The sequence below is a fragment of the Monodon monoceros genome, unplaced genomic scaffold (genome assembly GCF_005190385.1).
Source record: "Monodon monoceros isolate NGI ecotype Baffin Bay Population unplaced genomic scaffold, NGI_Narwhal_1 Super_Scaffold_12, whole genome shotgun sequence".
Lineage (NCBI taxonomy): Eukaryota > Metazoa > Chordata > Mammalia > Artiodactyla > Monodontidae > Monodon > Monodon monoceros.
The window spans coordinates 161,382,175-161,402,201 of record NW_021703768.1 but is presented as its reverse complement, the minus strand read 5'-3'; the positions used below and the strand labels follow the sequence as shown (position 1 = coordinate 161,402,201).

Genomic DNA, 20,027 nt, shown 5'->3' with positions numbered 1-20,027 from the left:
CACGTGCCACAAATACTGAAGCCCGCACGCCTAGAGCCCGTGCTCCACAAGAGAAGCCACCGCAATGAGAAGCCCGTGCACCTCAACGACGGGTAGCCCCCGCTCGCTGCAACTAGAGAAAGCACGCGTGCAGCAATGAAGACCCCATACAGCCAAAAATAAAATAAATTAAAATAAATAAATTTTTAAAAAGAAGAAGAAGAGATTAGGACACAGACACACACAGAGGGAAGAGCATGTGAGGACACAGGGAGAAGATGGCCATCTACAAGCCAAGGAGAGAGGCTTTAGAAGAAATCAACCCCGCCGACACCTTGATCTTGGACTCCCGGTTTCCAGAACTGTGAGAGAATAATCTCTGTTGTGTAGGTCACCCGGAATGTGGCACTTTGTTATGGCAGCCTTCGCAAAATAACACACCCAATGAAGGGTCTGATAAGTCCTGCAGTTAGGAGCCCCTGTGAACAGCCTGGAGAAAGTGGGGGCGGGGAGGAGGATAAGCAGGGAGAGTTCTCTCTGGGGTGGGAACTGGGCATTGTTTGCTGTGTTCCTCACACAAATGCAGATTCTGATCCTAGGAGCCTGAGAAGACCCCTGGCCTTGTGTGGCCCCAGGCCCCACTGAGACAGTTCCTGAAGGGCTGGGGGTGCTGGGATACAGGGCCTGTTCTGCTTGTTAACACTACTACTGATGGTCCCATCGGAGCAGCCGAGATAACCCTAGTACCAGTAGAGGGGCAGCTGCTGTCATTTTCCGGTGCCGTCAGCTTTCGGCGCCATTTCACCTCCTCTGTAAAGCCACTGCCGTCATTGGCCCCCGTGTTTTTGGAAGGGGGACCCAAGAAGTTGGCCAAAACCTAGCAGCTGGTAGATCTTGGAACCAATATTCAAATTAGAGCTTGGGATGCCCTCTGGAAGGACAACAGGATGGGGTGGGGCCTGAGGCACAGGTCACGGAATGGGACCCAAGGGTGGCAGTCCTCGTCTAGCTCCCATGGAAAGAAAGTGAGGTGGGTGTCAGCTGGCAGAAACATGGGAGTTTATTTCTCTGAAAAGGGCAGGGGGCAGGTCAGGCAGGGGCGGGAGGGTCAGGGCAGGGAAATGTCCTCCAGCTTCTGGTCCAGCGTCTTGAGGTCATCCAGGAAGCGGGTCGGGGTGAGGATGTGTGAGGAGCCTGGGCAGGAGGATGGGGTTGGGGGAGTGGCCTCGGACCCTGACACCCCCCAGGTGGGGTGCTCGGGAAACCAGGCCCTGACCCTAAGGCCTCAGAAGGCTCACCCCTCGGAGAGAGAGGGGTCCACTCCTAGGTGACCCCTTCCCTGGGAAGCCAAGCCCTAGCCCCTCAGGTATCCGGTATCCTCTCACCCAGGCCCTGTGGAGGCTCTAGGCTTTGGGCACCCAGAAGGCATGCAGCTGTCAGTCCCCCAGGGACCCACACACACAGGGGCAGGCTCTCGACCCCACCCCAGCCAAGGGGTCCCAGTCCTGGCCACTCACCAATAAGTACCTCCCACTTGCCATCAGTGGCCCTGGTCACCTCATAGGCGGCCCGCATCTCTGACATGGCCACACCGCCCATGATGTAGACGATAAGCCGGGGCCCTGCCCGTGCCTCCACGCCCGTCTTGTTCTTGTGCCAGTGGCCGAAGCGGGCGCTGTCCGGGGGAGACAGGGAAAGGTCAGTCTCAACAGCAGACCACCACCCCCATACCCAAGCCTCACTTCCCACAGGCCTGGGCACAGCTGGGGCGGGGGCATCCCTGGGCCTCACCTGACAGCAGCCTGGGAGCTGGGCATGGGTGCAGGGTCAGACACAAAGGGCCACAGCTTCTGGTCCAGCCGGTCCTCCACGGCATCCTGGGGCCAGAGGAGGAGGCTGAAGAGAGGGGCCCGGGCGACGGGGCGCACGGCCTGGAGCCCCCTCCACAGGGTGTGTTCATGGGCCAAGATCCTGGCAGACAGGAGCTACCATCTGTGTCTCCAGCCCCTTGGCGATCCAGGACTCTGGGCCCCTAACTTCTTAAGGACCCTGCTCCTCCTCAGCTCCTCAGGGACCCAGAAGTGTGGACCCACAGACCCTTGGGAACCCAGGATCCTGAGCTCCCTGCCCCTCAGGTACCCAGGAGTCTCAGCATGCAGAGTCCATGGGGATACGGGGGCCAAGGTCACTGGTCTCCAAGCAGGCGGAGGTGCCCGGACTCCACACAGACGGCAGGAAGCCAGAAAACCAGGTCCCTGGCCTGGTCCTTTGTGTTGCTGCTACTTTTGGTTCCCAGAATGGGCAGGGACTGGCATGGCGAGGACAAAGGGGGACCCAGGGGGCTTTCTGGGGGGCAGGAGCGAATAGAGGGGGACAGAGGAGGGGACCAGCAGGTGGAGAGGAAATGAAGCTCCCCTATGAGGGACCCCTCTGACACCCCACTTCCTCCAGTGTGGGCTTGGGATTGCCCCCATGACAGTGCAAATCGGATGCCACAGGGATGCCCATAATGAAGGATTTCCCCTTAAGCCTGGGGGCTTAGGACGGTGATCAGGAAGAGGGCTGAGCGTTGCCTGGATAGGGGCAGGGGGTGGGGGTCAGGCCCCAACCCCCCAGCAGCGGTACCTCCATCACATCCTTGATGATCGGGGTCCAGCGGGACAGCTGATAGGTGGGCTCTGAGCGCTCCCTCCGCTCCAGCCGGCTTGTGGTCCCACAGCCCTACAGGCGGGGCGGGCCGGGGTCAGTGGGGGAATCAGGGAGAAGGAAGCGGGTCATAAATGGGGCTGGGGGCTTGTCGGACTTGGGAAGTTTGCAGACAAAGATGGAGAAAGGGGACAGAGAACCAGAGAGAAAGATAGAAGGAGGGAGGGAGACAGAGAGAGAGAGACACAGAGAGAGCGAGGAAGGGAAAATGAGAGAGAGGGAGGAAGAAATACAGAGGCAGTGAGACAAAGATGCGGCAAACAGAAAGATCAGGACTAAGAGAGAAAGATGGAGACAGATGTGGGAGGACACAGAAGCAAGGGAACTGAGAAGTGGCGGACAGGGCGACAGACGGGCGCCTGGGAGAGAGACGGAGGACCAACCGGCAAGGGGAGAACATGAGAGATGCGCGTGGCCAGAGGCGGAGGCAGGGTCAGGGGAAGCGGAATGTGTGGAGATCGGAGCACAGGAAGCTGCCATGTGTGTCCCGCCCAGGTCGGTGGCCCTCAGACCTCTGGGAGCCCAGGGTCAACTGTGTGCTCCATGCTGGTGACCCGGCTATCCGCCCCCGGGACTCGGACCACATGGACTGGGGCTCTGACTATGCCTTGCCCGCCCTGTTTCTCCTATGACCACCGAGGCTGGGGACAGCCCTGGTGCCCCCCGGTCCCCAGACCCCACTCAAGCCTCCTGTCCTCCAAGAACCACATCACGCCCTGCGTATCCCTGCCCTGGTCACTGCCCTCTGACTCAGTGCCCGCTCCCCAGGTGGCCCCACCCCCATATCCACCTCCCCCCGCAGTCTCTGACCCAGCATACCCCGGGGTTGGTGACAGTGCCCCCCAGCTGCTCCAGGTTCTGGATGAGGCTGCTGTGCGCCTGCACGTTGGCGTGCTGGATCAGCTTGGCCAGGTTCTCCTCGCTCACACCTGGAGGAGGCCGATGGGTGGGCTGACGTGGATGGGATGCTCACGGGGTTCCGGGGGAGGGGAGGGTGGGGGGACAGAGGTGGCCATGCACACTTCTGGGTTGAGGGGCTTGCGGTGGGGTGAGGAGGTGCCAGAACCATGACAGGAGCAGCCTACAGTTCAGAGACCCTCGGGACCAGGGGAGCCACCCAGGCTGGCGCGGGGGGGTTCCTGATGTTAGAATTCTGGATGCAAATCCCAGAGGGGGTAGTAGACTGGGGGATCCTCTGGAATCAGTTGAGGGTGCCAAATTTGGAGACGTCATAGATTTGCAGGCTCTCCATGCCAACGGAGGCCAATGGAAGGAGGCCCAGGGTCCACAGGGGTATCTGTGGGGTTTGGGGGCATCCCGAGGGCAGGGCAACTGTGGGGTTTAGAGAGTCCCAGGATCACTGGAGACTGCGGTGAGTGGCGGTATACCAAGGCCCCCCCTTGCCCCCTACCCACCATTCCGTAGAAGAATGTAGAGCAATAGAACCCGGATCTTGTCGTAGGCTGGCACTGCGGCGTCCAGAAGCACTGGCACGATCAGCTTCATGGCGTCCTTGATCTTCTCGCCCTCTGCGTCAGAGCCCATGGCTAAGTCCTGTGGGGCATGGGGGTCAGCCACTATGTGGGGTGACGGGGCGGGGCAGGACCATCCCAGGGGGCTCGGCAAGACCTTTCGGCTTCATTTCATCTGACCACCAGGTCTCTGAAGGTTCTACACGTGTTCGCAGAGAGGCCCCACCCCTCGCACACGCCCGTCCTCTCCATAGGCTCCACCCCCTCGCAGCCCCAGCCTCTTCCCCACGGGCCCCACCCCTCACACAGGCCACACCTCTCCATAGGCCCCGCCCCTTACCCTGGTCCTACCTTTCCACGGGCCTGGCACCCCCACAAGCCATACTCTACCCCAGAAAACGCCCCTTCACAGGCCCCGCCTCCCTCACAGGCCCCGCCTCCCCACAGACCCCGCCCCCCACGCCCAGCCTCCCCTCCACAGACCCCACCCCTGCCCTGGGCTCACCCTACCTGCTCCACACTGCACAGCTTCTCCACACAGCCCTTGAAGTGCTTCATGCAGTCATCGGCTAAATGCAGGTGCGTAGAATACTGAGGGGCAGAGGTGGGAATTGGGGTAACAGAGGTGAGCCAGGGTGGAGACGGGGTGGCAGTTGGAGGGGGGCAGGTTCCCCACCCCCGCTCACCTTGTTCAGCTCCTTCTGGTACTGTGGCAACTTTTTCAGGATGTGGGACAGGTCTTTGATGTTGGCCTGGGGACAGGAAGGAGCGTGAGCCAGGCCCTGCCTACCGGAGGCGCCTGCTGCAGGCTAGGGATCCAGACTGAGGCCCCGCCCCCATCTTTGGGGGGGAGGGGCGTTCCTCCCAAGCTGCCCACCCTGACACAGGCCCACACCCTACCTTGTCTGTGGTCAGCCTCTTGCTCTCACAGAATGTCTTCAGGAGCTCCGTGACCTTCCTGGCAGTGAGAGTGGGCAGGGGGCAGGATGGGGACGGGTGCCAAGACCGTAGTTTGACGGCAGAGTTGGGGGGCATTGCACGGCCAGGGGATGGGAGCCAGGAGACACAGGCCAAGTGCGAGCCCACACTGGGGACGCACCGGGGAGGCCAGCGGAGGGGTATGGCTCGTGGAGGGGCGCTCACCCACAGCGGGAGGCCATGTACCCGGTCCACAGAGGGGTGGGAGGGGGTGGGGACCGCGTGCGGAAGGGCCCATACCCCCGGCGCCCACCACGTGCCCGTACTTGGACACATCTGCGATGTGCATGTGCCGCAGGTCCACCCACAGGTCATCGTCCTCGTCCAGCAGCACGGCCTTCTCCCGGGCCTCGCTGAGCCCCGTGGTCTCATACCTGGGGGGGCGGGAGACATGAGCGTCGGGCGCACTGGCTGAGGACCCAGGTCCGCAGTGATGGCAGATGGCAAGTCCCGGGGTCCACCCACCTGTACGTGTCCTGCTCGATGTCCAGCAGGTCATAGGCCATGGCCTGGAAGGTGAGCTCGTGCAACAGTGGGGACACGGGGTCGGCCGCCCGGTCCATGATGAGTAGCTGTGAGCGACTTTTCTCAGGGCCCTGGGGTGGAGGGGGTGGGCAGGGATGAGGACATTGACCCTGACCCTGGCTGGGCCCTCCCCCCACCTCCCCAGAAAGCCCCCTCACCTCGCCCAGACTGGGAGTGTCTGCCTTGAAGGCGTTCAGCTTGGCTAGGACTGCGTGGGCCAGCTGGGCCGTGTCCTCTGGGCCCCTGGGGATGGGGTGGGCAGATGTGGGGGGGGGCTCAGGGCGTGGGGTTGGGGAGGGCCAGGCGCAGACTGGTGGTCGGGGATGGGGTTAGGGACCAGGGTGAGGACTGGGGCTGGGGTTGGAAACAGGATGGGGTCAAGGTCAGAGGGTGGCATCCAGGTGGGGTTCCCACTTGTGGTAGCGGATGGCCGGGTACTCTTGCAGTGTGGCGCACAGGGTGGCGATCTGCTGGCCCAACGCTTCGAGCTGCCGTGCCCGCTCGCTGGCACGGAAGGGGCAGTAGAGATTGTAGGTGCTGTGCGGGGCATCCAAGGAGAACACCTGGAAGGGCACAGAGCCGCTGCTGGAGATGTAGCCTTGCCCAACTCCAGCAGCCGCCATCTGCCACTCCCTGGGGCTTCCTCTGGTCTCTGGAGCCTGCTCTGCCATCTAGGAGGCAGGCCTGGGGCAGCCCCCAACTCCTGTCTAGAGAAGGAGGTGGAGAAATACCTCAGTCCCCTCCAACTTGGGACGACGCTGAGGTGAGCTCTATGCTGCCCCCTGCCGTTACCCAGTGGGACAGTACTCCGGGTGCCACAGCGCTAGGAGCTCATTCCGCCCGGTGTTGGCTCCTTTGCTTTCTGATTCAGTGTCCCCTTTACTTGTATCGGTGCCTGTTTCTGAGGGAACCTGGGACGTTTCTTGGCTTTGGTGACAGACCCCCACCCCTTCCCAGGACTAGGCTGGGCTGTACCTGAGCCTCGTACGGGAGGAAGGCAAGGTGGATCTCTTTCAGCGTCTTCACCACCTTCGCCAGCCGGGAGCGGCCCAGCTCACAGAACAGGGGCTCGGGGCAGGCTGGGGTGGGCAAGAGGGGGCATCAGGCCAGGGCAGCCCACACACCCCTCGCCCTGACCCCCACCCCACTGGCTCTCCTCACTCACTGTCGGTGAAGAAGATGTGTGCCGCTTTGTAGGTGAAGGTCGGGGTCCCCTGGAAGTCTGCGATCAGGGCCTGCACCGACTGAGGAATGCGGATCACTCTCCAGGCATGGCCCCTAGACTGACCATCCCCTGCCCCAGCCTCCAGCCAGCTGCCTGTCCCCCATACACTGCAGACATGCGCGCACACACCCGCCCACATAGGCACCTTCTCCGTGGGGCTCAGCAGATAAATGGCCTCCAGACTGGGGATGGGTTCTCGCCGTTTGTTGATGTCCTCCACAACTAGTAGGAACAGAGGAAGGGGCACATGATGGCAGTGGGGCCAGGGCACATGGGGAGTCTCTGACTCAGGGAGCTGGACACTTGGGAAGGAGGGTCAGATCCTGGAGTGAAGCAGGGGGACTGCACTCCCTAAGGGTCCAAAGCAGGAGGTGCACACCCATGGGTCACACGGCTAAGAGCTACATGGGCAGGGTCCTGCACATTCGGGGGTCACATAGTCATACCCCTTGGGGATCGCCCATAGAAAGTTATCCATTCTGGACGTCACGCACTGAGAGTCCTACATGGGGTTCCACATACAGGGGCTGCACAGCCATGGGCTCCCAAATCAGGGCTGTCTGTGCAGTAAGCTGCATATTTGGGAGTTCTGGAGAATTTGAGGGGATCCCACACTCAGGTCCCATCTGGGCAGCATGGGGTGGGAGTGTTCACTCACTGGTGATGCCCTCAGCCAGGATGTCTGACATCTTGCAGCAGGACGACAAGATGCGCATACTTGGGTGGTCCATGATGAGCACCTGTCCAGATGGATGGACAGATGGACCGGCGGACAGACAAGAGGGTGGGAGAGGCTGAACCTGTCCCTGAGGAGGGGCTGGGGCAGTGGGCAGGCCTGACAGCTTCAAGAGCTGGTTGAACACGAGGACCCAGGACCCCATCCCCAACCCACCGCATCCCAGACTGGCCCACCTGACCCCACCTCTGTGGACCAGCAACCTCCTTAAGGAGTTGGAGGGAGTCCCACATTCAGGGCCCCCCACATGGGTTTGGACAAGGCATTCTGTCTCACCCCTACCTTCCACTCCCCATCCTTCTTGACGCTCCGAATGACTCCACTCAAAATTTCTGCGGGGAAGTGAGGGGCAGGCTCAGGATGCCAGGTCCTCTGGCCCCACCGTGCCCCCAAACCTTCTGGGTCCCGGGCTGGACCTCCATCTGAACTCACATTTATTCCTCCCCCCAGTCCTGTGAGGTAGCTCCTAGTCACCCCCAATTTATAGACAGGGCCACTGAGGTTCAGAGAAGAGAAGTAAGTTGCATAAGCACCCTCGCACTTAAGTGGCGAGTGCCTGAGGCATAAGTAGCCACTGGATAACTATGCTTTAGATAAACGAATAACTAGAAAGCCAAGACTCACATAACAGGTCTACCTGCCTCCAGAGCTGGGCTCTCAGCCTCCCTATCTGCTACTCAAGTACTCCTGGCCTGTATATTTCAGCCACACCCTCATTCGACCTCCATCAGTTTCCCCTGGACCAGAACACAGGACCCCTGGATCCCTGGTCTGAAGCATGCCTGGCTGTGGTCATCCCATTACCCCACATCCAGCCTCAGTTTCCTCATCTGTATAATGGAATCAGCGATTCTCCTATCTCCCCATTAACTCCTATGTAGGAGACTCCTTTTTCAGTTGGGGTTTTGGGGCTTTGAGCCACACTGGTCCCTGCCTAGTGGAGGGAGTGGATAGGCAGCCCCGCCCGGCAAGAGTGTCGTGTCCACAGTTATCATGACGGCCAGGGCGGAAGGAGCCGCTGAGGCCGGAACTACCGGAGGTGGGGGAGGGGGCGACCTCCACCCCTCCCCCAGGAACCCAGCCTGCGGGGCCTGGATGCCTGGGTCCTCTAGCTGCATTGGGCTCTTAGCGACCGGGCAAGGAGGAAGGCGTCCCCCACCCATGGACCTGGATAGGGGTCCGGACGCGTCGCCTGAGCACTCTCACCACCTGGGGTCGCTGACCAGCGCACCCAGGCCCGGACCCCGTCCGCACCAGGGGCCCCAAGAGTCCAGCTCGCCGGACTTTGCCCGGCTGAGATCCGGGAGTCTGGATGTCCAGCTGTGCCCTCCCCCCGCTGGCACCCTAGGGGGCCCAGGAGTCCCTGCCCAGCGCCTGTCTACGCCACCCTTAGTCTGATTCCTTTAGGTCCCCGGAGTTCTGTCTCCCAACTTTGTTCCGCTCCCTCAAGGGAGAAACGGGACATCCAGCTGAGGCCAAGTCCCCGTCCGCCCCCTCGAGCGTCAGGTGCTCGACGCCCAGCCAGGCCCCCAACTCCCCGCCGCCTGGGTCCCAGAGTCCGTGCGCACCCGGCCCCCCGCCCCCAGGGGGCGGCACTCACTCTCCCCCACCACCGCCTTCAGCCCCGAGGGCGCCATCTTCCCCTAGGGGCGCCGCCGCTTCCGGGTCTGTCCCAAGGTGGGGGCGTGGCCCTGAACGTCATCCACGTGGACTCCGCCCCGCGGGGCCTGGCTCCCGCCCCCTGCGCACCTGGCCCCGCCCCGCCGTCGGTTTTCAGAGAGGATGCTGGGTTCAGTGTGGAGCCGACCCGCGAATGAGTCCACGCAGACGCGCACCAAGTCGCCGGACGACGCACTCACAGACGTGAGCTCAGACACACTTCCCTAGCTTGTGTGCAGCGAGAAAGTGGGATCGCAAGGCAGTAATAACCTCTTCATCTTCCCCAGGCACAGCTCCACCCTGCCCGAAGTTTCTCTTTGTCTGAAAGATACTGTGTGCCCACCCGGAGCCGCGGGGCCACAAACCCGTGCCCCACTTATCTAATGTACCCGAGTTTAGCAGCAGCAGCGGGCTTAGGCAACACTTGATAAACTGAGGAGGAGGCCTGGAGGGATGGTTGAAGCTAAGCCTGTACCTACTGTGTGCTAGGGACCCGTGCCAGGTTCTCAGTCGATCCTGCCAGAGACCCTGACGGGAGATGCGGGATAGACAATGAAACAGGGGCTGGGCCGGACCCTTGTCCAAGGCCACGTGATGAGTAGGCCTATTGCAATCTAAAACACGAGTCTGTCCCGGGAGGTATGCTGGTCATGGCCTTGCTGATACGCACGTGGATTCAGTGGCATGCTCAACGGCTTGCGTACTCTCTCTCTCTCTTTCTCTTTCTCTCTCTCTCTCTCACACACACACACACACACACACACACCTCAATTCACGCTCGACTAGAAATTTCAGGGCCTGCCCCTGCTGTGCACCAGCAAAGGGCTGACACCTTGTCATGCAAAGGGCCCAGTTCAGCAGCACCTCATCCTTTAAATGAGGATTTAAAGTGTCACACACGTGTGTGAATGCAGAGTCCTAAGCTGGTTCAGTCCCGAACCCATGCTTTTATTTGGCCATGTTTCTTAAGAGTCGGCCGGGTGCCAGGTCCTCTGCCACTTTCATGGGACAGGCATGGGACTGACCACAGTGAATAAAACCAGAAAGCCTGCCAGGCAGCACTTAAAGTTGAATGGAGGAGGAGGGGATAGAAAATAATCGGTTATGCAGTGACCTGATAACAAGTGCCACGGTGGGGGGCGCTTTATTGAGGGTGGTGCCAGAGGGGTACCCTATGGGTGTGGCCTTTAGGCTTAACCCTGAATGACATCAGGGAGCAACCATGCAGAGAGAAGGGAGGGATGAGCTCAGAGGAGTGGCTGGAGTGAGGTGAGGTTGGAGGGGCTACGGAGGCCAGACCTCTGTGGGACGTGGTAGGACTAACCCGATTTGCCTTGGATTGAGGGGTTCACAGGACCCAGGACTTTCAGTGCTAAAACTGGGACAGTCCTGGGCAAACCAGGATGGCTGTTCTCTCTATGTAGGAGTTTGCGGTTTTCTTTCCTTTTTCCTTTTCCTTATTTCTTTCTCTTTCTCTTTCTTGCTCACCTTCTCTTTCTCTCTCCCCCTCCCTCCCATCCTCTCCTTTTCTCTCTTTCTTTCATAGTTTTATTGCAATATAATTCACATACCATACAATTTGATCACTGAGAGCATACAATTTAATGGCTTTTAGCATATTCACAGTTGTGTATCCATCACCAATTTTGTTTTGTTAAATTTATTTTATTGACGTATAGTTGATATACAATGTTAATTTCTGCTGTACAGCAAAGTGATTCTGAGAATATACATATACATGTATATATATATTTTTAATTAATTATTTATTTTTGGCTGCGTTGGGTCTTCCTTGCTGCGCGCAGGCTTTCTCTAGTTGCGGCGAGTGGGGGGCTACTCTTCATTGCCGTGCACGGGCTTCTCATTGCGGTGGCCTCTTGTTGCAGAGCAGGGCTCTGGGCATACTGGCTTCAGTAGTTGTGGCTCATGGGCTCAGTAGTTGTGGCTCGCAGGCTCTAGAGCACAGGCTCAGTAGCTGTGACTCACAGACTTAGTTGCCCCATGGCATGTGGGATCTTCCTGGAGCAGGGCTCAAACCCGTGTCCCCCGCATTGGCAGGCAGATTCTTAACCACTGTGCCACCAGGGGAGTCCCTATGTATGTATTCTTTTCCATTATGGTTTATCACAGGATATTGAATATAGTTCCCTGTGCTGTACAGTAGGACTTTGTTGTTTATCCATTCTATGTATAATAGTTTGCATCTGCTAATCCCAAACTCCCAATCCATCCCCCATTCTCCCCTCTTGGCAACCACAAGTCAGTTCTCTATGTCTGTGAGTCTGTTTTTGTTTTGTAGATAAGTTCATTTGTGTCATATTTTAGATTCCACATAAAAATGATATCATATGGTGTTTGTCTTTCTCTTTCTGACTTACTTCACTTAGTATGATAATCTCTAGGTCCATCCATGTTGCTGCAAACGGCAGTTTCATTCTTTCTCATGACTAATATTCCATTGTATATATTTACCACATCTTCTTTATCCATTCCTCTGTCAACGGATATTTAGATTGCTTCCATGTCTTGACTATTGTAAACAATGCTGCAATGAACACTGGGTATATCTTTTCATGTATCTTTTCAAATTATAGTTTTGTCTGGGTATATGCCCAGGAGTGGGATTGCTGGATCATAATGTAGTTCTATTTTTTAGTTTTTTGAGGAACCTCCACACTGTTTTCCATAGTGGCTGCACCAATTTACATCCCCATCAATGGTGTAGGAGGGTTCCCTTTTCTCCACACCCTCATTAGCATTTGTTATTTGTAGATTTTTAAATGATGGACGGCATAACCAGTCAAGTTTAGAACATTCCCATGATCCCAAGGTGCTCGGGTTTTCTCCTGAGGACAGTGGGGGCCAAGAGAGAGTTCTGAGCAGGGGAAGGAGGGGACCCTTGCAGCTCCTGGGAGGAAGGATAGATTGCAGGGGCAAAGGAGGGAGCTGGGAGACCCTGAGGAAGCTGGGACCACCTCTAGCTTCTCAGCCTGTCCCCTGGTGGTGAGGCTCTGTGGGATCTGCCGCCTCTCATTTTACTCAGTGAGGGTGACCAAGGTCTTCTGCTGTTATGGGCGCAAGGCTGCCCACAGAACAGAAAAGTGTGTTGAAGTCCTAACCCCCAGAACCTTAGAACATGCCCTTATTTGGAAATAGGGTTTCTGCAGGTGCAATTAGTAAAGATGAGGTCGTGCTGCAGGAGGGTGAATCCCTAAAGCAACGTGACTGGTGTCCATGTGACAGCCACGTGAAGGACACAAGGGGGACATCTGTGACAACAGAGGCAGAGACTGAAGTCCTGCTGCTACAAGCCAAGGGACACCAAGGACTGCCGGCAGCCACAAGAACCCAGGGAGAGGCAAGGAAAGACCCTCTCTTCCATGCTACAGGAGTATAGCCCTGCCAACACCTCGATTCTGTACTTCCGGCCTCCAGAGCTGTATGACAATAAACGTCTGTTGCTCTAAGCTACCCAGTTTGGGACACTTTGTTAAGGCAGCCTGGGAAACTAATATGTACGGGGAGGAGCAGGACATCACGTTGGCATCCGGGTCTTGGGGCCATGGAGAGGGTGTGAATGGGGGCTCCGGATGGTGGAGGGCTGCCTGGAGAGGACCAAGCTTTTCAATTGAGCAGAGGTGATGAGAGCGTGGCCCGTGTATTCCGAGAAGAAACTTTAACTGGTTTCCAGAAAGGCATCCTGGGGATGGGGTGGGGTGCAGGTGGGATCCTCCCAGCATCCTCCTCTCCCGGGGCACTGAGGGAGAGCCATAGCTGCTCAGTGGAGGGGGCAGGCACCTTCCTCCCCAGGAGTCTAGCCTCCAGTTCCTAGGCGGGGCTGGGGGGAAAGATCAGAGGAGACAGACCAACCTGGCATTGGCGGTGGGGAGACAGGAGCTACCAGACCTTCCTGTTCTGGGAGTAGGGGGTGGGCAACCAGACCAGGGGACAGTGAGTAGAGAGGAAGGGTGGCCAGGTGACAGAGGCCAGCCGGTGGTGCCTCAGGGGTCCTCGGGCCCAGCTTCCCCTCCTCCCAGCACCTGCGGATGGCAACTGCCTTTCTGGCAGATATCGGTGGGCAAGCTGGGTAGCTTCAGACCTCACCTCGGCTGCCCTATGACCCTGTCCTCTCCCTATGGGACCAAGCCAGCCCAAGCTCCCCACTGTGGGGGCGCTGCTTTGGCTGACTGCTGCACCCCACCTGAGAGTCCCTGGGGCCCAGCGAGTCCTGCTGGGCCAACAATGTCCGAACCCAGGTCACCCTGCCTCCTGCCCCCCACGGCAGCCCTGGCCTCACGCTGCAAAAACGATTATCTGGATCATCTTTATGGAGCTTAAGCTTGGGTGGGAGCAGATGGGGCATGAGCTGGGGATTTGGGGCTGGGTATCCACTCCCCGCCACGTCCCAGTCTCTTAAAAAGCCTTCTCTGGCACGGGGCCAGGGCAGAGGCTAGTGGAGAGGTGGACAGGACCCAGGGGAGGGGAGCAGGGACAATGATGGACCAGGAAGAGGAGGATGGGGGCTCGGCCTCCTGCGACAAGGTGAGCAGGCCCCGCCCCCCCCTCACCAACTCAAGGACCCGTGAATGACAAGGCTAATGAGTTTGTAGGGCACCTAATTAGCAAGTGAGTCTCCTGGGACCCCCGACCCAGTTGCTGCTCAAGAAGGTGCTGGTGGGCGGGAGGGTCCGAGTGCCTAACCCAGCCCCAGGGCAGAGGTCAGGGCTCTTAGTGCTGACCCCCTGTGAGGTGAGGGATGCTGGGACTCAGGAGCTGTCAGGGGGACGTTCCCCTGGCTCGTGTCCCAGCCCCCGGGCCACCCCGCAGTCAGGCCCCAATCTAGGACGGTGGACCTCTCCCTTGGGGCAGCACCACGTGACATGGCACTGCTGGTGTGGCCCCTGGGGCGGGGGCCGGGATTGAGGAGACTCATGTCTCATTTGGAGCAGCTCTGCAGAGCAGCACATCGGCGGGCACCATGGTGAGAGCCACAGAAGGGGCAGGGCAGGCCCGGGGGTCGGGGGGAAGCTGGCCGGCCAGGAGGGGAGTTGAGGGCTCCTCCAGCTGAGGGGCCGGCCGGACTGAGTGTGTGTGCCCCCCAGGCGGGCTCCCCAGACCAGGAGGGCTTCTTCAACCTGCTGAGCCACGTGCAGGGCGGCCGGATGGAAGAGCAGCGCTGCTCACTGCAGGCGGGGCCGGGCCCAGCCTCCCAGGGCCGTGAGAGCGGGCAGGGAGGTGTGCGGAAGTGGGCGTGATGGGGGGGTGTGAATGGGGCAAGTGCCCATCTGGGGGACCAGTGGGCAAGGGTCTGAGAAAGTGAGCAGGCAAGTGGGGACAGAGATGCCTGCGGGTTGGGGGCAGATGTGAGCATGCTTCCTGGAGAATGTGAGTGGGGGTGGAGGGATGGGTTGGGGGCCTCCATCCGGGCTGAGTTCTTCCCCACGGCCTCTGCTTCATGCAGAGAGCGGCCCTGCACCCGAGATGGACAGTCTCATGGACATGGTGGCCAGTACCCAGGGCCGCCGCATGGATGACCAGCGTGTGACAGTCAGCGCCTTGCCTGGCTTCCAGCCCCTGGGCCCCAAGGTAGGTGATGTTCTGCCAGGGCTGAGGAGAGACCAGCCACACTGATCCCTCTAACCCTGCCTCCCACCCCCACCCCTGTCCACCATCTGCCCCTGGGGATGAGCACCTGGTAGGAGCACCCACCCTGCGTACTTGCCAGGCACAAGACCCCGGCCCATCCAATACCCCAGTTCAGAGGTAGGACAAAGGCCCAGACAGGGCTGGGAAGAGATCAAGGTCATGCAGGGGGCGTGTTAAAGTCAGAGCTGTGGCCAGAACTTGTGGCTCCCGCTCCCAAGTCTGAGAACTTCAAGGAGGCGAGAGAGAATAGACCCACTCCTGGGAAGACACCTTGAGGGTGGAGAGCATGCGAGCTCATGCCCAGGACACATCCAGACACCCATGTGTCCATGTCACACGTACTCACCCACAGCTTGGCTTCTGATCAAGATCCCAGGGACGTCCCCAAGACCCACCAGCTCCCAAATACCACCCTAAATGTTGAGTAACTGAGGAGTGGAGAAGCTCAGGGATGGTGGGGCAGATGGGGGGAGGTGGGACTCCGGTTGCCACCTGCACCGGCCAGCACTGCCCTTGGCCCTCTGGCTGACCCCTCTGCATCCACAGGATGGAGTGCAGAAACGAGCCGGGACCCTCAGCCCCCAACCCCTCCTCACCCCTCAGGACCCGACTGCACTCAGCTTCCGTCGAAACAGCAGCCCCCAGCCCCAGACACAAGCCCCGTGAGGGCCTGAGGCATCCTGGGCCCCACTTGGCCCCCCAAAGCAGACAATAAAACACTTCCACGAGCAACGAAGAACCGTGTATGTGTGTCATTCTGTGGGTGGAGAGGCAGGGATTCAGGCACTTGGAGGCCTCAGGACCTCTGCTGGGCAGCACGAAGGAGCTTTTCCTCCCGCTGCTTCCGTATCCTTTCTTTGAATTCTTCTAGCTCTTGGCGCTGGGTAAGGGAGTGGGATGGGAAGGAAGGAGGGGCGTACACACCTCAGGGCCTGGACCTCTTTCTCAGCACCCCTCCCTTTAATCCCCCAGACCACCACTTCACAGTTCAGTGACTACACTGGAAGCCTGTGCCAATTATAACCCAGGTCCAAGTGGGATTAGCTTCAACCTTCAGGGAGAGGGCAATAAGGAAATCACATGTCCCTCCACTCTCGATTCCCTGTCCATGACTGAGGGTCCCATGATGGCCACAGGAACCCACGTTCCTCCCTCCTCCGGTGGGAGGAAAAGGAGGTTGCTTACCTTGTCTTCCTTCTCAGGGGGCCACAGCTCCCTCTGTAGGGACAAAGTCACAGCTGGATACACAAGCCAGGAGCCTCCAGAGCCCCACACCCAGGGCAGGGTTGGCTCAGGGGAGGCAGACACTGGTCCCCATCAGGTTGGTGCCCCATAACCTCCCCCACCCCCGGAATGAACCTGTGCCCACCTTGCGCTGTATGACATAGTCCTCAAACCACTCGGCCTGATTGGCAATCCAGAACATAGCCACAGGGAAGGTGAGGTAGATGGTCATCTGGAAGGGCAGGGGCGAGATAAGAAGAGCCAGGAGTCACCCCCACCACCCCCAAACTGTGCAGAGGCTGCTTAGAGCCTAGAGGACCATCCCCTGACAGAGACCAGTGGTGCTTCCCCACGCCCCCAGAACCCCAAAACTCCCATCAAGGGTACAGAAGCCATACACCTTAAAGTCTAGCCTCCATAATCCAAGAGCCCCCTCCAAAAGCCCCCTTCGAGTCCGGGAGACTCCCTCTCAAAGAAACACACACACACACACACACACACACACACACAGTCGCCCCAGGAACAGAAAAGCTCGTACTACAGTAAAGGCATCTCTTTGAGATCTCATTATCCCACCCCCTCCCCAGATCACCCTTCTCAGAAGGCTTTCCTCACACGAGCCCTCCCAGAGCCCCGAACCCTGTGCCCCCTTCTCTAGGGTTCCAACCGTAAAGGTCCCTATCAAATCTCAGGAGCTTTCGCTCCAGAGCGCCCTCTCTCAGAGGTCCCCCTTTTCAGAGCCTCCTCCTCAACCAGGAAGGCCCCGCGCCCAGGCCTGCAACCGCTCCATTGCTCACTGACCCGAAACACCTCCAGCTTCACCCCCATCTCGCTCTTCTCAGGCTTCAAAGCCGCTTCCGCCCAAAGCCAACCATCCAGCAAGACAGCAGCCCATTGGGAGTCCGAGGGTCCCACTGCTGAACCTGATTGGTCCGATGAGCTTCGTGATGACGTCATATTCGGGCGCTTCTTCTCTGCTTCCGGTAGCTGGACGTCTACGTGAAAGTCAACAACGCAGGGCGCGCAATCGGGAAGGGTTCAACCAATAGGAAATGGGCCTGCTTCGAGGGGGTGGGCCTTCAGCCGGAGACGTCATTATAACGCGACTCCTGCGCGTACCTGGAGTGCCAGAAAAATGGTGGTGACGGCGCGCCTCTCGAGGCCCGAGCGGCCGGATCTTGTCTTCGTGAGTCCGCGGCGGCCCCGGGGGTGGCCTGCCTGGGGGCACTGGGGCTTAGATGCCTCAGGAGATTCGGGCATGGCAGCCCGGGGGATCTAGGCCAAAGTTATGCCGGTCTGAGGGCAGGAGTACCCTTACGGGCCAGAGACCGGATCATGATGTACGGACCAGGCTGGTCAGGAGCAGAGATCTGGTGCTAGAGCCCAGGTGACCTGAGCAAAGAGCAGGTGGTTGAAGTTAAGGGCCTGGCGTCCCGGGCCTGGGGCGGAAATGGGAGTGGGCGAGAAGGGAGACTCGCGTAGCTCAATCTTGAGAGGCCTGGTGTTTGAAGTAAAGGGATGACGACCAGTCCAGGTCTCTGGTTTCAGTGGTAAAATCTTGGTGTCTTGGGTAACGGTCTAGGTTTGGTCCTGAGCGTTATAGTTTCTGTGATAAGGGCATGGTGTCTGGACCGGGAGAACCCTGGAATCAGAAGTAAAGACCGGGTGATGTGGAGCTGATCAGGCGATGGCCCGTGGACTCCTGAAGAGTCAAAGGCTTGGTGTTTGAAGTAGAAGCCTGGTATCTTCACTAGATTCTTGGTGTTTCGAGTTAAAGGCTAGGCATCTTGTACACACCTTTCTTTCTGAGATAAGGGTCTAGCTTCCGAGTTCTGGGGCAGAGTTGAGCTGGACTCTGGCTAGTGGGGTCCTGAGGTGCCAAACGTCTCGTGTCTGGGAAGAGCCATGTTGTGAGGAGGTGACACTTGACGTCTAGGGCAGAGGCCTGGCGTCGGACCAGGGTCTTGGTGGCAAAAGAGTCTGGTGGTCTGGGCCAGAGTGGATAGCTTGATTAGGAAGGCCAAAAGAGTGATGTCTGGGTGACAGTCTCATATCTGGCCTAGAACGCTGTGACCAAGGAGTCTGATGGTCTGGGTCAGATTGTAGGCAGTAGTATTCTGAAGGGTCTGGACCAGATTCCTGGTATCTGGGTGTCTGGTGACCGGGCTCCCGATGGTGAGGATTGTGGGATCTGGGACCTGGGGAGGGGTCTGGAGTTTGGAGTGGAGTGGTGCTGCGCGCAGGCTCTGAGAACAGGTCTGTCTTCTCCCTGTACCCCGGCCCTGGCAGGAGGAGGAGGACCTCCCCTATGAGGAGGAAATCATGCGGAACCAGTTCTCCGTCAAATGCTGGCTCCGCTACATTGAGTTTAAGCAGGGTGCCCCGAAGCCCAGACTCAATCAGCTCTATGAGCGGGCACTGAAGCTGCTGCCCTGCAGGTGAGATTGGTTGCAGCTGCCCTGCCTGCCCCAGCCCCACACCCACCCCACCTTATCCAATCACCCCAGAACTTGCTAGTAGGTCCCACGTGACTGCTATGTGTTGTGTCGCCGAATATACATCCCCTGATCAGTGAGCACACCTTCCCTGACGTCCCGGCCGTTCCCCCATCGCAGAGACTTGTCACCCCTCCCTGGGCCCCTTCTCCCAGCACTTGTCTCGTGGGGCAGAGTGAAGGGTCCCGAGGTCCATAAAGCTGACCAATCACTGTCTGCCCCTCCCCTCTCCCCCCACCCCCCAGCTACAAACTCTGGTACCGCTACCTGAAGGCACGCCGGGCACAGGTGAAGCATCGCTGTGTGACCGACCCTGCCTACGAAGATGTCAACAACTGCCACGAGAGGGCCTTTGTGTTCATGCACAAGGTGGGGAGGGGGCCTGGCTGGGCCAGGGGATGAGTGGGGAGGTGGGGCTCAGAGTCCACGGAGGTGGACAGAGCAGGGGGTTGGAGTCCTGTGGCCTCTGTGCACTCAGGGTTGAGCAAGACTTGGTTCCAGGGGGACGGGACTTCCGGCTCCTGCTGCAATGGACATCTGGTGTCTTTATGGCCTGGTGGTGGTGCTGGCAGCTCAGACCCTGCCTCTCCCCGCACCTCCAGATGCCCCGGCTGTGGCTAGATTACTGCCAGTTCCTGATGGACCAGGGACGCGTCACACACACGCGCCGCACTTTTGACCGTGCCCTCCGAGCGTTGCCCATCACACAGCACTCTCGTATTTGGCCCTTGTACCTGCGCTTCCTGCGCTCACACCCCCTGCCTGAGACCGCTGTGCGGGGCTACCGGCGCTTCCTCAAGGTAAGCCCCTCAGAGGGCGAGATGGGGCCAGGCTCAGGCAGGTGGGCCGGTTCCCCCAGGTCAAGACTTTCTGGAAACCGGCTCGTTGGGACACTGTCTGCCCTAACAGACAGAATATGGGAACAAGGTTTCTTAAGACAGGGTTTTGTTTGTGAGTTCTGTGTTTAATCTCCAGACAGTTTGCTAGTAAGCATGTCAGGTATTAAGACAGGTGCCGGGGACAGTGTGGCTAAGACAGTTGCTGCCTCCATGGAGTTTTCAGTCTAACTTTGCAGACAGATACATATTACCTGACCCCATAAATCAGAGTAAAACTGCAACCACGGGAGGGCAGGGAATAGGAGATAAACGACTAGGGAAACAAATAACAGGCAGGGCTGAGAGTCGAGGTGCAAATAGTGGGGAGGCACTGTGTGGTTTTCCTGAACTTATAACGTCTCTTACGCGTCTTGAAATGCTTAGCGTGGTGCTGTTTAGGGGCTTGTGATGAAAGCAGGTCTTGGCCTGTGCAGGCTGGACCACTGATGCCTAAGCTCAGTCAGGACTGAGACTGGACCACTGGGGCCCAGGCTGGACCAGCCA

General features: G+C 58.8%; 4 protein-coding genes across 5 annotated transcripts in view; 2 read left to right on the top strand and 2 right to left on the bottom strand.

The window, feature by feature from the left end:
- Window positions 1-1,017: 1,017 nt before the first annotated feature.
- Window positions 1,018-9,295, bottom strand: STXBP2 (syntaxin binding protein 2). Its single transcript, XM_029218861.1, has 19 exons — window positions 9,222-9,295; window positions 7,904-7,953; window positions 7,544-7,625; window positions 7,031-7,107; window positions 6,826-6,904; window positions 6,636-6,739; window positions 6,075-6,223; window positions 5,819-5,903; window positions 5,601-5,731; window positions 5,402-5,509; window positions 5,058-5,115; window positions 4,844-4,909; window positions 4,668-4,748; window positions 4,101-4,239; window positions 3,505-3,614; window positions 2,605-2,700; window positions 1,771-1,856; window positions 1,497-1,654; window positions 1,018-1,173 (listed from the first exon to the last, which is right to left on the bottom strand). Exons 1-19 carry the CDS (start codon window positions 9,256-9,258, stop codon window positions 1,088-1,090), a joined length of 1,782 nt encoding a protein of 593 aa, XP_029074694.1. The 5' UTR covers window positions 9,259-9,295; the 3' UTR covers window positions 1,018-1,087.
- Window positions 9,296-11,994: 2,699 nt separating this feature from the next.
- Window positions 11,995-15,659, top strand: PCP2 (Purkinje cell protein 2). Of its 2 annotated transcripts, none has more exons than XM_029217595.1 (4): window positions 11,995-13,822; window positions 14,383-14,497; window positions 14,742-14,866; window positions 15,473-15,648. In XM_029217595.1, exons 1-4 carry the CDS (start codon window positions 13,775-13,777, stop codon window positions 15,590-15,592), a joined length of 408 nt encoding a protein of 135 aa, XP_029073428.1. In that variant the 5' UTR covers window positions 11,995-13,774; the 3' UTR covers window positions 15,593-15,648. The 2 variants fall into 2 exon arrangements, with proteins under 2 accessions (XP_029073428.1, XP_029073429.1); XM_029217596.1 differs by lacking the exon at window positions 11,995-13,822 and adding an exon at window positions 14,202-14,261 and having other exon boundaries at window positions 15,473-15,659.
- LOC114892532 (protein PET100 homolog, mitochondrial) lies at window positions 15,558-17,034 on the bottom strand. The gene is made up of 4 exons (XM_029217597.1): window positions 16,952-17,034; window positions 16,296-16,382; window positions 16,112-16,144; window positions 15,558-15,806 (listed from the first exon to the last, which is right to left on the bottom strand). The coding sequence occupies exons 1-4, from the start codon at window positions 16,976-16,978 to the stop codon at window positions 15,723-15,725; spliced, it is 231 nt and encodes a 76-aa protein (XP_029073430.1). The 5' UTR covers window positions 16,979-17,034; the 3' UTR covers window positions 15,558-15,722.
- Window positions 17,035-17,257: 223 nt separating this feature from the next.
- XAB2 (XPA binding protein 2) overlaps window positions 17,258-20,027 on the top strand; it is a 10,056-nt gene continuing 7,286 nt past the window's right edge. Inside the window, exons 1-4 of the mRNA XM_029217040.1 lie at window positions 17,258-17,336; window positions 18,440-18,588; window positions 18,891-19,014; window positions 19,248-19,445. Coding sequence (XP_029072873.1) covers window positions 17,286-17,336; window positions 18,440-18,588; window positions 18,891-19,014; window positions 19,248-19,445 — 522 coding nt within the window. The 5' untranslated portion in view covers window positions 17,258-17,285. The remainder of the gene's footprint in view (window positions 17,337-18,439; window positions 18,589-18,890; window positions 19,015-19,247; window positions 19,446-20,027) is intronic.

Excerpts from the sequence above, each read along its gene's own strand:
- STXBP2 (XM_029218861.1), bottom strand. The coding sequence starts at position 9,258 with ATGGCGCCCTCGGGGCTGAAGGCGGTGGTGGGGGAGA. Across the intron at positions 5,732-5,818 it reads ACACTCCCAGTCTGGGCGAG|GGCCCTGAGAAAAGTCGCTC; the intron begins GTGAGGGGGCTT and ends CCTCCACCCCAG. Across the intron at positions 1,655-1,770 it reads AGCTCCCAGGCTGCTGTCAG|CGCCCGCTTCGGCCACTGGC; the intron begins GTGAGGCCCAGG and ends TCCCCCGGACAG.
- LOC114892532 (XM_029217597.1), bottom strand. The coding sequence starts at position 16,978 with ATGGGGGTGAAGCTGGAGGTGTTTCGG. Across the intron at positions 16,383-16,951 it reads TGAAGCTGGAGGTGTTTCGG|ATGACCATCTACCTCACCTT; the intron begins GTCAGTGAGCAA and ends CTGCCCTTCCAG. Across the intron at positions 15,807-16,111 it reads CCCCTGAGAAGGAAGACAAG|CGCCAAGAGCTAGAAGAATT; the intron begins GTAAGCAACCTC and ends TCCCTTACCCAG.
- PCP2 (XM_029217595.1), top strand. The coding sequence starts at position 13,775 with ATGATGGACCAGGAAGAGGAGGATGGGGGCTCGGCCTCCTGCGACAAG. Across the intron at positions 13,823-14,382 it reads GCTCGGCCTCCTGCGACAAG|GCGGGCTCCCCAGACCAGGA; the intron begins GTGAGCAGGCCC and ends TGTGCCCCCCAG. Across the intron at positions 14,867-15,472 it reads TCCAGCCCCTGGGCCCCAAG|GATGGAGTGCAGAAACGAGC; the intron begins GTAGGTGATGTT and ends CTGCATCCACAG.